Genomic DNA, 15,819 nt, shown 5'->3' on the forward strand with positions numbered 1-15,819 from the left:
CACTCAGGGCTTTACTACTGTCTTGTATAAACTCCTGCAAGAGTATTTGTGCGTACATGTGTTTGTCACATGCTCTTCCTGTTCTGTTGAGCAATAGCCGCTTTCTGCGCTGCTCGCACCTTTCAGGGTTACGCAGGGGACCTGGTGAGGTGAGGGTGGGCCACACCGAGGCAGGACATCGCTGATAGATCATTTTTGCTCATAGGGAAGGTGCGGATGAGGCACTGTCGATACGAGCTTCAGGGTCACTTGTGCAAGAACCCATTCCTGGCTGACCCTGGCAGTGATTAGTGCCTGCTGGGAAGCATAGAGTTTGATAGGCCCTTTCCTTGACAAACACAGTTATAAAAAGGTTTTTGCAGTTTGCAATTACTTTCGTGTCTTCTGAATGCAGTCATGGTATTTGACTCTCTCCTCCTGTGGCTATGAGCTCCGCTAGACCAATTATACGTGGCATCAAGCAGGGTTTCTTTTTCCAGTTTCCGTTCGCAAATGAAGTTAGACTATTTGGAAAGGCAAATTGTACCAATGCAGCCTCGTCTTCACAGACCCACTCAGACTGTGTCTGAACCCATTTTCTTTGAGTTTCATCAGTCCAGCGAGCTGCACAGAGTTAGAGCCTAAAAACTGCCCACTAAATCCCTGATCTTTCCATCTCCCACAAGAAACCCACCAGCATGAATGCTTCTTCTTTGCCCAGAAGAGAACACATGTGCTAATGCCGCTGGCTAGCAAGAGACACAGGGGGGTATTTTTAATTAATTGCCTTTGCAGTGATCTTGCATTACTGCTTGCCCAGACAGCCAGAGTCTCTCCATGCAAAAAGTCCCTTCTGCCATAATCCTTCACTCTACATCTGTCAGTCTCTGGGCTGTTCCCGTGTGGGCATCTTCCCCTCTCCTAGGGGAACAGCCTGTGGCTGGGAAACTGGACATGCTGAAGAGCCAAAGAAGAACAGAATGGCTGAAGCCAACTTTAAGCGAGCGCAGGAGGGCTTCAGCATGAGCCACTGATCCCTGGCATCAACAGCTCTCTTCTCTGAACTGCAGCGCTCCATTACAATTTATATTTTCTTCCTAGAAACCTGCCTCTGGCGATCATCATCTCACTACCTGTAGTCACTTTGGTTTACGTACTGACAAACTTGGCTTACTTCACAACCCTGTCGACGGACCAGATGCTGACATCCGAAGCCGTGGCTGTGGTAAGATAGGTGCATTTCTGATGTGACTCATCTGTTTTCCAGGGCTGGTTAAATCAGACTTACAATCTCTGCATACATCACCTAGTTTGTTCCAGGCTGATCATGGCTGCTTACATAAAAGCTGATGTTTGACAGGAGATAAAGAGCAACTGTGACGGGAGCAGGGAAGAACAGCGTGATACCAAGTGGGTTTAATCACAGACAGTAGTAAGGGTGAGCAATCAGTTAGCGCTGCTCTTAATTCCTAAATATGCAAGGTTGCTGCTGGCCTCATGACTTCTCATCAGTTACCAGAGCGTGATATTTATGGGAAAAGGTCATTCAGTCAATACTGAACTAGATTGTTCTCTCTCTGTATCTTCCTTGTTTTAATTAAGAGAGAAAAATAATACTTCTATTAATTAAAATGCCATTGCGGTCAGAAGTCCTGGTTGCTTCAGAAGTGAGCAGCATGGTGTGACCTTGCAAACTGAGCGTGACCAGGATTGTTCAGTGCTTCAAGGGGAATCTCCCAGTCCAGGATAAGTTGGTCTGGGCCATTCAGGTGACAGTGCTGCATCCTTCGGATTAGTCCCAAGCCCCCGCTCCAGCCTGCACCTACGCAGTGCTGTTATCGGAGATGCCAGCCTGTGTTACATTGCTGTAGTTGTGTGCCTTTGCAAGTCTTGAAATCAATATAACAGCACTGGCGTAAAACTGCAGGGAAGCAGCGCGGGGTCAGTTTGTGATAGAAAACTACAACTCCGGGTCATGGCGTTTCTAAGGGGCTGAGTCCCAGGTCCTTATTCAGCCATCGGCAATATCTGCATGTCTGAATCTCCTCGCAGTTTCCATTTGGTCTTGAACTTTTGGATAGCCGTTCTGATAAATGTTGCGTCCTGACTCTGAGGGAGGGCCACGCTGCTGATTTTTTTGCAATTCTACAATATGCTTTTTCAGGAAGGAGTAGCAGCAAATGGCAGTATGGGAAACTCCAAAGCAGCTTCAGCGCTAAGCCATCATTTGTTCAGATTTCTACAAATATTAAGTCTTTGTAGGCAGCTGTGAGTTCTTTTGGACATTCTGGGTGCAAAATGTCTGTCTTGTTGCCCCCCATTTAGGATTTTGGGAACTATCACCTTGGCGTCATGTCCTGGATCATACCCGTCTTTGTGGGCTTATCATGCTTTGGATCCGTTAATGGATCTCTCTTCACTTCTTCCCGGTAGGTTTCTTGCTCAATTTTGTGGGTTTTGTTTACAAGTCATGCTTAATGCCCCTTCCTTTGGAGTTGTCCTCCAAAGAGTGGCTGTGGGTAGACACAAAGTCTAAAGAGTCTGGAGGCCATGTGGGGAATGCGGAAAAAAAACACCAGTAAGGCTTTAAAACCATATTCAGTTTAAAGGAAACCCTTTCAGTGGTCTTAGTCTTCTGTTCCTCAGGCAAAGTCCTGCTGAAGTTATTAGAACATAAACAAACACAGGCTTGGGGCTCAGTGATGTTGCCTGAGAAAGTGGCTTTAATGAAAAGCAGAAGGTTATGAAACTTCAGGGCTGAGAAATCTCTCCAGAAACGGGAGAAAGGACAGAAAGGACGGGGCAGGATGGGGACTGAGATGCTTCCAGTGCTGACACACATCTCCCAGGTTGTCTTAGGAAAGTCACTTAATTGCCCTCTCTGGAAAGGAGGATATAGATACATCTTTTCTTGCATTCTTTGTCCGTCTCCAGCCTTCCTTCTGAGACGGGGACTTTCCACTGTGTATATGCAGAACACCCCGTGTTGGGGGCTGATCCTGCAGGGCCCCACTCCTGAACCAGTGACTAGCAAAAGGGTCCGGCTGGCGTCGTGCAAGGCACCACTAAGGTGGAAAACCTGCGTGGAGCCTGGACGTTTCAGTCTTGCTGCCTCAGCAGTGTCTAGGCTGAGCTTGGGCTGTCCCCACTTGTTTTGTGCTGAAGGCAAACCCCGGCCCGGGGCTGAAGGTTGCAGAGGTGATAACTGCTCTGTCTCCCCCACCTCAGGCTGTTCTTCGTGGGCTCCCGAGAAGGACACTTGCCTTCAATCCTGTCTATGATTCACCCCAGGCTTCTCACTCCCGTGCCATCCCTCATCTTTACGGTAAGCACCTGGCTCTGTGGTGATGAGCATCGACCCGGTGTTGAGAAATGGGTCGGGGGTAGGATCCCATCAGGGTGCTTGGAGGCGGGCTACTTGGGTACCACCTCCAGACACAGCCATTCCTGCATGCGCCTACAGGAGAGGATAGACCCTTCTCCTTCTCGTCATATCCTCACATTCCACTTCTGTTTTGAACTTGCTCCAGGCACCAGTTGAAAATAGCTTAAATAAGTAAAAATCAACATGATTCTTTTCCTGGCAGATAGTTCTTCTAAAGTACCTGTATGTAGTGTTGTGACATACATGGGTTTGCATACTCCCTTTGCTAATGGCTTTTTTTTTCTGGATGCAGTGTGTCATGACCCTGCTCTATGCCTTCTCCAACAACATTTTCTCAGTCATCAACTTCTTCAGCTTCTTCAACTGGCTGTGCGTGGCTCTGGCCATCATCGGCATGATGTGGCTGCGTTACAAGAAGCCAGAGCTGGAAAGGCCCATCAAGGTGAGAACAGTGTGGTCATTGTGTGGTGGGTCCTCCCCAAGTCCCTTCTCAGCACCAGGGAAGGTTCAGCGAGTTCAGCTGCTTGTCCTGTACGGAAGAGGGACTGGGATTGCAAGCGTGCAGGGGAAATGTTGTGTTGTAGCTAATGCGGGTGTCCTTGCTGCATGGAAATCTGCCGAATGTGAACCGGTGCGGGGGGATGAAGAGCTGCCACGGGCACGGGGACATCAGGGTGAAGGAGGCTCTGGGTGTCAGAGATGCAGGGTATTCTGGTGGGGTAGCCCAGTGGGAAGCTCTCAATGACTAACGTATTCCCCAGGACAAATCATAGGCTGTGGTTCTCAGTGAAACACTCTGTACCACCATGGAATTCACTTAAAATAGCTTTTTAATAAAGCAGACAAACCCACGCCTGCAGAGATGAGAACTTTGTTCTCTTTGTCCTTGGCCAGCTTGGCAGTACTGCATCCCATCTGGGAGGAGGCCAAAATCATGTCAGCCACAAGCGTGTCTGCCTTCCTTAAAGGCATGTTTCTCACTCATCCCCCAGCACGCTCAGGTCTCTGCCAGGCAACAGGAAGCCAGAGAGAAACAAACTCACAGACCTGTACCAGTGCCTTCCCAAAGTAACTCTTTGCAGGGTGTTTCCTTTGGTCTTTTTGGTTTTTCTTCTAAAAGCTGGGCTGTTCGCAGCAGGTGCCCTGCTCAGAACAGTGTAGCCAAGTCCTCTGAGACCCTGCTGTGAAGGTGCTATGGCTTGTGCTGTGGTTGCTGCTGAATTTGGTGCTGTTGGTACAGGTGCTTCTTATAAGGAATCATTCAAGGATGGAATTGGGGTCAAAAAAAGGGTGCTGAGAAAGGCACATGGCTCTTTGGCAAGCCACATCTCCGTGCTTTGTTTTGCTCGTTTTAAATGTACGTGTTAAGTGTTAGCCTACGTCTGTTTTCTCCAGGATTGATGAAGAGCACTGCCTAAATCGATACCTTCCCCCTGGCAGTTCAAGATCATGGTCCCCTTGTTGAGAGCGCTGGGACAGACAGGAGCACTGTCCATGCGGGGGTGGAACATGAACTCCTTCCCTCCCCGGGCTGTACAGCTAGATAAACTTCAGTGGAAAGCGTACCCTGTTCCCCTGGTACAACTTCTAACGTGTTCTTTGGGTCCTTGTTTAGGTGAACATCTGCCTGCCCATTTTCTTCATCCTGGCGTGCTTGTTTCTCATTGCTGTTTCCTTCTGGATGACGCCGAAGGAATGTGCGATTGGCTTTGCAATCATCTTCAGTGGGATCCCTGTTTACTTCTTCGGGGTCTGGTGGCAAAACAAGCCCAAGTGGGTTCTCCAAGGCATCTGTAAGTATTACCAGTGAAGAGCAAGGGTGCAGCCTTGGCTTTTTCTCCAAAAATAGGAGCTTCCCAGTGAGCATGCTACATCTAGTAGCACTGGCTCTCCTTCGTGTAGTGGAGGCTTCCAGTGTCTTGGCTCTGATCGGTTCTTCTTTAACAGTAATAAGTTTCATCCTGATGATTACCTTATCTACCAAGCACCCAAAATGCACCCTGGCTTGTGATAAGTGCGCAGTTTGGGCCAAATACCGTGGGGGGTTTTTTTATCTTGGCAAACAGGGTATTGTTAGGCAGCGGAGCGTAATTCGCCGAGCACATTGCTGCCTTTCTTCTGCCTCCTGTAAAAGCCCAGGGTCAGGCCTTTTGTCAGCAGAGAATCCCTTTCTAGTGGTGTAGGAAGGGAAAAGAAGTAACAGCATAAAAGTCTGAGCACAGTTGGCCTCAATCTGACTGCTGAAAATTTGTAATTAGTCCCAAACCATCGCTTAGCCAGTGCTAACATTTCTGATCCAGTCAAAGTTCTCCTTGGCATCAAAATGCGGCAGCAGAGCAGAGGGAGGGGAATATCCCCTGGATGTTTTCTCTTACAGGGTTTATTTTTAAGATATGTTTGTATAAGGTTTTCCAACAGCTGACACTACACCACGGTGTGTTTTGAAGGGATGGAGAGGCTGTGCTTGGCACATGCAACCTCTGTCTGAACAACTGAATCAAGAAAGTCAATCCGTGTTGTCCAAGTAACTAAACTCTACCATCTGCCTCCCAGGTCTCATACAACAGGCTGACCTAGAAAAGCAGACAAGTAGAAATGCCCAGCCTTAGCTGGATGCTTTTTATGAAGAAGAAAAAGGCTTTCAACAGTGCTCAGCACTTGTTATTCTTTTTTTTTTTCCCCCCTGTCTGTCTCTGTCTCTCTCTCACACACTCCCTTTTTTATTCTGAGAATTAGGCTCAATTCCTGGAAAAGCCAGTTTTGCAGTGCCTGTGTGGCAAATTACCATATTAATTGTTTTTTACCACCAAAGGCTTGTACAGAGAATATAGAAAATATTCTGGGAACACAGAATGATAATCCTGCAAATGTCCAGTTAGAAACATACGAACTTTAAACGTATGTGTATATTCATATATTGCAGATAATTTTATCACCTCCAACTGACCCAAGTTTGACTTTGTGTGCATTTAGAATTAGCGTTAGCTTTACCTGGCAAGACTATCTTGTGATCTCCAAACACACAGTGAAGCAACAGAAAGCACAGGTGTGTTTGGATACTAGCCACCACAACTAATGGGTGAAAAAATAAAAGTTACTTCAGTTTAGCACCTTTCCTGTGCAAACTTGCAACTGAAATGCTTCCTTTGCTCTTCACCTGCTCTGTGCAAGGCAGCGGACTCTGCCTTGTGTTCAGTATGCTGAGCTGGTTTTGTCCTGGGTACTTGAGCCTTTAAAGAAGCTGTGTGCACATACGGCCGAGGTTTGCAAAATTGGAAGTAAAAGCATCGGCTCTTATTTGCGATGCCCATTCCTGCTATTGTGCCTGACTCAGTTTTGGCTGCGCGCAGTTCTGGCATCCAAACGTAGTTACCAAATCACCAGGCAATTAGAAACTGGTGTCAAGAAGTACCAGAGCCTCTCTCGGGGCAGTCCAGCATCCTAGCTGCAGGAGCAAAGCTCCCAGTGTTGCATGTTTAAATTCTGGGCATGAGTAGAGAGTAGCCCACGGCTCATTTGCTTTCAAGTCTTAAATTGTATTTGGACTAATCTTGCTCAGAACCACGGTGGGGAGGCAAATGGGTCAGCCCTTTTGAGGCAGAGTATCGTGAACCAAGACCAAGATATCTGTTGGGCCCCTGCGTGCGATCTCTGACCTGTGCTTTGCTTTCTTCCCCACAGTCTCTGCCACAGTCCTGTGCCAGAAACTGATGGAAGTGGTTCCGCAAGAATCATAAGCAGGAAAAGCAGAGACATTCAGCTCGAGGAAACGCACAATATTATTTTAAGACGACACAAGGAGAAAACGCTTCTGATCCCTCGTAAACAAAACCTAGGCACTGGAGCACCCCGTCGGAGCTGCTTCGTGTCTGACACTGTGCTCCTGGCTCTGCCTTGCCTCCTCCAGCCCCTCCGTCGCCAACCTTTAGCCTGGCAGATGAGCAACGCTGCGATGAGAAGTTCTTGGTACGAACACGGGCCAGGAGGAGGAATTCCCGCTGGCAGCTTCGAAGGGGTCCTGCCTGTCCGGCAGCAGCGAGTGCGATCGGCATCTGTGTGTGTGTGTGTGCGCGTGTGTGATGCTGAGGGCTGTAGTTCAGATCTGTGTAGGCTTATTCGGTTTGGGTCTGGGATCCCCCAGATGCCGGCGATTCTGCTCGTGAGCCCGGTTTGAGTGTTGCCAGCCATACAAACGTGCCTGGGGCACCTGCCTTACCTGGTCAAGGCGGGGTGGTTGGCAAGGAAAGGTTGGCTGATGTTGGCTCACACGCTCACACACACACACAAACTTACACCAAAATCCCTGCTGCTGGATGCTTTGGACTCTGTCCGCTGGCAATGACTTAGGTGAGACAAGGCAGAGCAGAGTTAGTGTCAGAGAAACGATGTGGGGAGGCCTCGTCTGACTTTTGTTGCATTCCTGACTAGTGCACTCGGGGTCCCCTGCCACTGTCTGGCTTTTAACTCTCAGATCCAAGCCATCTCCCTGCTATTGAGCCGGTCCTCCGGGATGCTCTTCACCACAATGCCCATCCCGTGGCCCTGTGAATTAGCACTGGGGCAGGCCTGAGGGTGGAGTTCCTCCTGATAAACCCAGGGAATTGCAATTAGCAGAAAGCCAAGCCCTTGGCTTGCTCACTCCGTGTTTTTCTGTAGATAGACTATCATCCAGCATGGGTAGAGCAATATCATGCTCTCCCAATGGCCCTGTTCATTGCCCGCAGTGTGGTTCATGTTTGCCCCTAAACCATTTGCAAAGAGAAAATCAGGGTGGGATTCCCTTGGCTCGTTCCCTGATTGCCTGTCACCGTGCCCTTCGTTATGCTGTGTCTCTTCTAGAACATGCAGTGGAGATGGGACCAACTGGGTCTGGGGGTGCAGAAAGGGGCAGATGTCCCTGGATGGCTGGAGCCTGGCTTTAATCTCGGTCTGCCGTAGACGGTCTGTTTTGCTGTAAGAAGCAGGGACCAGGGGTCTGGTCCTTCTTCTTGCAAAACTGCAGCATCGGGTTTGGCTTGGTGAGATGCCCCCACCACCATCCTCCCGTTCAGGGAGCGCTCTTTGAGCATAAAGCATGACCCGCATGTGAAATCTTGTTTTGCTGTTGTGGGTGGTGCAGTCCCATCCTCTGAGCCCACCCCAAATTCCTCTAGTTCCCCAGTAGTCAAAACTGTCCTGTTCGGAACATGTTGCTTTATTTGGTCAAAAGCATCACCTTTTCAGCAAAACTGCAGTTCTTGAACAATTTGCTCATTATGCCTCTGCGCTTAAGGTGATAGTCAGTTGGAAATCAAAAGCATCTTTTCCCCACAAGTGAGCTGCTTCAGTCTCTGTTACAGATCTTCTTTGTGCTTGTGCTTTGTGCAAATGGGTTGTTGAACTACTTTTTCTCCTCAATATTTTTGTAAACTAAGATGTTTGGAAGCCGGGATCCTCGAAGAGCTAATGCTTTCTATTGGATGCTCCTTGTAGCATAGACTTATTTTGGATGAAGAGGCATTAAGGACCCCAATGGTACTAGCTCATGCTTTGTCCTTTTAAGCTCTTCAGCAAAAATAGTGCGTGTTATAGCAGGTGGCAGCTTCTGTTCAAGCGTGTGTGACAATGACAGTGGCTATGTCAACAAGCGTCTACGTGCAGCTCTTTGCTATTGCTTCGCCAACCACGCGTCTTTGCTTTGAGGCACTGCAGGAGGAATAGGTGAGACAATCATCGCGCTGAAAACCTTTGCTGTCGGGTTGTTTATTCCATGGCAGCACAGTGCGGATACACCCAAGCCAGCTCAGGTGCCACTTTACATGCGTTAGCATTGAGCTTTCCTGGAGCTAAGTTAACCTGTGGAAGAGCTGCAGCTGGTTTGGGTATATCTACAGTGCAGAAGAACCCAAAGTTTATGGCCAGTGCCTGGCTGTTCAGGGACCTATGTGCAATGAATTGGAGCATCTCAGATCCAGTGCCTGTGGAGAGGCATTTGCATAAATAAGGTCGTGAACCATAAAACCTGAACTCAGTTTTTGGAATCCTCTTCCAGCTGAAGGCCAAGATGTTTTGGCAGGGTAGTGATGGGAAATCACTGCTTATGCTGGACCTGTTTCATGGAGAGAGAACCTCAGTCTGTCACCTTCCACTTGGTCTGCATTTTTTTTGGCTGTAATGGTCTCAGGGCCAGCTTCCTGCGGGGCCTGGGTTCAGCGTAGGGGCTCTCAGTGCTAATATATACCAGCAGAATTACTTGCGATGCAAAGGAAAGGGATTTTAACTCTCAGCCACCTCAATCCAATGTAAATTAGCACTCAAGTCCAATGCATAGAGAGCTCAGAAATGGGTCCAAATCTCCCAAAGGCATGGGCGTTGCTTGGTTTGGACACATCTTTAAATTACTTTCATCAGTGATGAAGACCATCACTACATGATATCCTCGTGGTGAACCTTTCACACTGGTTTTAAAAAGGAGATGTCACACTGAGAAATATTTTTTTTATTAACTAACTGATCTCAATTAAATCCTTAACTTGCTTGCTTGCTCTTTATGAATTTTCATGATTTTTCACTTGCTGCTAAAGATCTTTCTCTTGTACTAACCTGCTGGCTCTGGCATTGCTACCATATGTTTCTTGGTGATCTCGCCAGCATCTCCCTGGCAATAGAGCTATAGGAAGAAACTGAACCAGGTACCAGCACAGAATGACAAAAATGTTGGATTTGGTCAGCCACAGCTCACATCTCAAAGTTTACCTTGCAAAAACCTGATTTCTTTTATCCCCAGTTCATTGACCCCGACAGTTCCCCTCCACCAGAGCTTGGTAACACGGCTGTAAGAGGGTGGGTTATTTTTTCCTGGAGGTTAGGGAGATAATGAGTAAGGGGGTTGAAACTGAATTTCATTTTATAAAGAAAACACAAGAAAGTAATTTCTCCAGTGGGTGAAACTGCTGCTAACAGCATTTGCTGTCCAGTGCGACAGCTTGTAACTCAGATCAGCAACCAGGAGTGTCTGCTGCCCTCAGGGGCTTGCTGTGTTCAGCTGGATTTTTGGTATGGAAAAAAGAGAGAATACATCCCTGTGAAAGACCTCCTTGCTGCTTGTTTTCCTCAAATGTGGAATGACATGTCACAGAGAGTGAGGGGAGCAACAGAGACTTCACAGAAAATTTCTCATCATTCCCAGCACTGGATGTGGGATTTTTCTGTTGTTTCCCTGTTCACTTGTGCTCTTTCGAGCCCGTGATCAGTCATGCCTGTTGCAACCCACCAAGGGAGAGAAACCCTTCCCGCAAAGGACACGTACAACCACAGTGACCGTGAGTTTGCTTTTTTAACAGTAGCTACAGTTAAACGAGATACCGCGTGAATCTACTTCATAGGACAGTATTCTGCAAGTACAGCTGGGGCGGTCATGTCAGTGCAATTGTAGAATCACAGAATCATTTAGGTTGGAAAAGACCTTTAAGATCATCGAGTCCAACCATGGAGCCGTGGCTGCGTATTTCTGCAAGCGATGGCTGTGCCTCAGTAGTCCCTTGGTCCTTCTGCTAAACCCCCCCTTTCAGTTATTGCTTTTCTTAGCTTGTTTTTAAGTATTTAGACTCCCAGGCAGTCAGTTGTTAGGGGTGTTCACAGAATAGCGTCTCTCGGGGATTGCTAAAATGTAGGGCAGAGGCATGCAGGAGCGGGTGGCCAAGTGCTTTCTTACCCATTGGGTTCCTCTTTCTAAATGAGAAACCTTCTTCCCGACTGAGAGGGGAACCAGCCCCACAAAATGCTCCCGGCCAAAAATGGGGCTTGAAGTCATCCTGGGTGGATATTTCTTTTTTTCCTTTTTTTTTTTTTTTTTTAAACTTCCTGCAGTATTTGCAGTGTTTTCCATCTCAGATACTGTGTTCTGGTAAACACGCTTTTGTTTTTAACGGCACCCTCTGTGGACACTAAGTTCAAAGGGACTCTGTCACTGTTGAACAAACTTTAAAGACCCTTCAACTGGATTGAAACTTGTAAGAAGCAGCTTTGTTTTTCTCCGAGCCCTCTCCCTGTGGGCAGCTCAGGCAAGGGAATAAATTGGGTTCCTCCATGGGCTCCTCCACTGTGGGTCTGCCTGAGAGCAGAGCCCTCGAGGGGCAGCGGCGTTGCAGCAGAGCTTTTCCCCACGGCCACGACTTCCCAACCGTGGAGAGATGTTTGCAGTGGCAGAGTCCCGGTGTGGCTGTGGGGAATCGCAGGGAAGGCTTCCTCTCAGTCTGGGAAGGTACCCGTGCCTTCAGCCGAGGCTACAGTGTTCTCGGGCTTTAATAAAAAATAAAAATTAAAAAAAAAAAAAAAGAAGGAAACGGTCAAATGCTGTCATTACACAACACTCTGGCTGTTTGCGACTGTTCTTGTGGGATGCCAGCTTTTCCATCAACCGGTTGCGCAACTCCATTTCTAATGACATCAAAGGGGAAGGCAACGTTGGCCATTGAGAAAGGGCTGGAACAAAGTTTCCTACTGGAGCTTGGGAAAGGGCAGCCCAGGGGCGAGACAGCTCCCGTTCCCCCCTTCCCCAGGGCTCTTGCTGAGGTCTGCCGGCCGGCGCCACAACCTCGGCAGAGCCCCACAGACTGAATTGCAGCCTTGTGCCGGCCCCGGGAGCCCGGCGATCATCTCCGGCTGTGGGATGGGCCGGCGCGGCTGGAGCCGGCGGCACTTGGCTGCCGACCAGGGAGCGCGGCAGCCGGCTCCCTGCGGCGATGGGAATCTGCTCCCGCGCCTCCGCCGGGGACCTTACCCGTGCCAGGGCATCCCACGAGACCTAGGCGTTGAGGGATGCTCAAGGGGCTCTTCGTTTCTGCTGGCTTCTTGAGGAGTTAAAGCCAGCCAGCCTTACGCTGGTTTTGCCCATACTTGAGAAGTTTCTTCCCAGTTTACATGGTCGGAACTGGAACTAGCAGACGGGGTTGGGGGGTGCGTGTGCACGGGATGCTGCTGGGAGTCAAAGCCAAGTGCCGCTCAGCTGCACGTAGGAAATGTGGCTTGGATTAGGTCGACCCTAAGAAACTGATGTCCAGAGGATTATTTCTTTGCTTTTAGCCCCCCATTCCTTGCGTGAGAAGGGGTGTTGCTTCCTCCAGCTGTTGAAGTGTTAATGAGAAAAAAAAAATATTTTTTTAAATATTGAATTAATTTTTAAATGGCCTAAAAGAGACTTTATATCTACACCTAAATTATTCTCGTTGGGTGACGTTCATCTCGGTGCAGGGGCTCTGCAGGCGCTCGGATGCTCTCCCACATCCCAGCCAGTGGGACGTGGTGCTGTGGGGTCCGGTTGCGTCTCCTGCGCTGGGATGAATTTCACGTGTAGGGAAAAAAAAATCCTTATTTGTTCAGAGGACGGGGTGAGGTTCGTGTCCCACCTAAATCCTTGCAAAGGAAGAAATTTAAGTGGTACCCAGACCTTGCGCTGGCCGGCAGAACAAAAGGAGGGTGAAATTCACTTCTAGTGAATGATCTGACTTTTCAGAGATACCTTTCTTCTAAAGTTTGTATTTTTTTTGTTTTTTTTTTTAAAAACACAATAAAAAAAGGATCTTAACATACAGAAGAAATTCTAGATCTGATTTACAATTTTGTTATATTTGGTTGCTTTAAAAATATTTTACTAATTTAAATGTTGCTGTAGATGACATTCTATTTATTTGAAGGGGTAAATATCTTTTAGTCTTAATACTTCTACAGTAAGCGCTGTCTATTTACAATGTTTGTGTTCTGTCAACACAGCTATTCCACGACTGAGTGCTGGTCAGCCAGTAGTAACTTAATCAAATTGCCTTGTAAAACAAGATGTCTCCTGCAATGTATTTTTTCTAGTATTTCTTGATTCTTTTATGTCTGTGGTTAACAAATCTGTTAAATGTTTGAGTTGGTCTATGTTTTGGGTTGTTTTGTTTTTTTAACAAAGAAAGCTGAATTACAACTCTCTTGTTGCTGGTCTTTGCCTCTAAAACTTCTATTTTGCAAAAGGTTGCCTTGTTTATCCCACAGCCAGCAGCACCTGAGCCCTGCGTTTCCAAACATTCCTCTTGCAGATGGGTCTAGGAACATAGCCGAGCAATTACAGCAGCCATTCCTCTATCACCATCCTCCTTTTAAAAATTCTAGTTACTGTTTCTGGTTTTGCATGTGTTAAAAGTAAGGGAATGGGAAAGTGGGTGAGGTTTGGGAAGAGGTGGGAGCAGACGACAGATGTCCTAATTCCCAGGGTGTATCTGCATGGTTATATGACAGATGCTGCTGGTAAAAGCCTGCAGCCAAAAAAAAAAAGTCTTAACAGCAGGAAGGTATCAAACTTTCTGCGGGGAAAATGATCCTCTGCTGCAATCCCTCCTCCCTGTGTCCTTCCAGGCTGGAGAGATGCTCTGTCTGCAGGGGCCCTGCAGGGAGGGGATGGGATGCTCAGGGGTACAGAAAGGCGGAGGTGTGGGGATTGCTGGAAGATTTGCACTTCTGGGTGTGCAGATGGCAGAGCTCAGTTTTCCTTCCTAAAGGAGAAGATGGTGTTCAGGCTATTCTGTTGACAAACACACACACACCCCCCAAGAGGAAGAAACAGGCATGAGAGGAAGGCTGCAAAGAAAACCCAGTAGTAAAGGGACACTTCAGTGATGCCTACAGAGGCTGAAGAGGTGTTACACACAAATTTCATACTGCATTCTAGGTGCTACAGTCACCTGATGTCTTGAGCAATGAGGGAATTCCCGAGAAAGAGGCAATTCTTGATTTACTCTCGAGCATTGTGGCTGTTCCAGAAAGTAACACTGGAAGAGAGAATCTGCAGTGTTACATGCTTAAGCCCAATGTCCTTGTAAGACCAAACCCCTAAATATATATATATATAAAAGGAAGAAGTCAGAGGTGCAGAAATGAGAATGCAGTTACAAGGAAAAATGTGTGCAACAAGGGGCACAGAGGCTCTCCAATATGGCATTAGAGACTCTTAGTGGAGGAATTAAAGTAATCTAAGAAAAACATCTCTAAAAGCCAGCATGGCTGAACAGCAGAATAGCCTGTGCCATTAGCGATTTAAAAGAGATCATTCAAAAAGTGACAGTTGTGTCCAAAGAAGGAAAACAGAGGAGAGACTAAACTGGCAAATTAAATATAAAACCTCAATAAGACAAGTCAACACTACATTCACAAGCAGGACGCTGATGGCCCGAGGAGGAGAAGGGCTGTGACGCCCATGGGAAGCCTGCCAGAGACACAGCGGACCCCGTGCTGTGCTGCAAAGTGCTTTAGCAGACAGATAAGGCAGTAGCACAGAAACAGAATGAGTTATTTGCATCCGTGTTTGCTACAGGCTTGCTTGGAGAAGTTCCCGTGCTGGAGTCTTTCTTCACAGGGAGCAAGCCCAAGGATTTGGTGCCAGATAAAGCATCCTATTTCAGAGCAAAGCTCCAGCTGTGGGATTCAGAGGCCTTCAAGAGCTGCGAAGGGTCCCAGATCAGATTAAGTGCTACCAGCAGCCATGTGCAACCCCCTGCACAACGCAGCAGTGATGCCTGCTGTATCGGAGCTGGCAAACGGGATGCCAGTACAGGTAAAGGGTCCAGGAGTAGACCAGACCAGTTGCAAGAAGCTGTTTTAGAGGGTACAGTGAGCAGGGAGACGGAGAAGAGCATCCTGGGGAGAAACATGCAGCTTTTGTACAGGGAGGTCAGTCCTCAGCAGATCACCACGCTTCCAGTGCTTTGCATCCTTGGGTTTTCAGCAGGCTCAGGGTCTCACTGAGCTACCCACAGGGTTTGAAAGAAGGAATTCATTTCAGTGGTAGTTGTTTGGGAGAGCGAAAACACTGGCAAATGTAGTTAACAGTGGAGGGAGGTGGTCTGCAGAGCTTGCGTGTGGATCTTGGTTCAGGCCAGTTCAGCACATACGATCTGGAAAGAGACGGACAGGGGTGGCAAAGTCTCCTGGAGAACGAGCTTTTTTCAGGCTCATCAAATATAAAGTTGATTGCAACGAGGCATCTCCTGGCAGGGAGCGAGCGCTTAGGCGGGCAGCCCGAAACAAAGGCGGGAAGTGTTTTATCGCACATGGCAGTGTTAATCATGCGCTCGGTGTCGGGATGTTGTTGAGACAACTTTTATGTGTGCATAAAAGTTCAAAAAGAGCTCAGATAAAAGGGTTTGTTACTAACCGCAACAGCCCTGGTGCAGCCTCAGCCTCGAGCGCTGTCTTTGTGAGTCCCAGGCTGGAAGAACAAACTCGGGAAGGGATCAGACCTCGTGTTTCATATGAGTTTTCTCTGAAAGATCACTACTGATTGCTGCTGGAGACGCGGTCCTTTGGCCATGTGTTGACTCTTGGCTCCCCCCCCAGTTGTCCTTTCCTTTGGTGCCACTGCAGCAGCCATGCTGTCGTGCCCGGAGGATGAACATCAATTCATTAACGGCGGGAGAAGAAACCCCACGGTGGTAGAGGAA

At 48.0% G+C, this 15,819-nt stretch overlaps 1 protein-coding gene across 1 annotated transcript in view; it reads left to right on the plus strand.

The window, feature by feature from the left end:
• Positions 1-13,248, plus strand: part of SLC7A5 (solute carrier family 7 (amino acid transporter light chain, L system), member 5) — a 41,074-nt gene extending 27,826 nt beyond the window's left edge. Inside the window, exons 5-10 of the mRNA XM_010579603.1 lie at positions 1,081-1,204; positions 2,305-2,408; positions 3,208-3,304; positions 3,657-3,806; positions 4,980-5,157; positions 7,046-13,248. Of these exons, the coding sequence (XP_010577905.1) occupies positions 1,081-1,204; positions 2,305-2,408; positions 3,208-3,304; positions 3,657-3,806; positions 4,980-5,157; positions 7,046-7,101 (709 nt within the window). The 3' untranslated portion in view covers positions 7,102-13,248. The remainder of the gene's footprint in view (positions 1-1,080; positions 1,205-2,304; positions 2,409-3,207; positions 3,305-3,656; positions 3,807-4,979; positions 5,158-7,045) is intronic.
• The last annotated feature ends 2,571 nt before the right edge of the window (positions 13,249-15,819 follow it).

Source organism: Haliaeetus leucocephalus, unplaced genomic scaffold, assembly GCF_000737465.1.
Source record: "Haliaeetus leucocephalus isolate CR32 unplaced genomic scaffold, Haliaeetus_leucocephalus-4.0 Scaffold668, whole genome shotgun sequence".
Lineage (NCBI taxonomy): Eukaryota > Metazoa > Chordata > Aves > Accipitriformes > Accipitridae > Haliaeetus > Haliaeetus leucocephalus.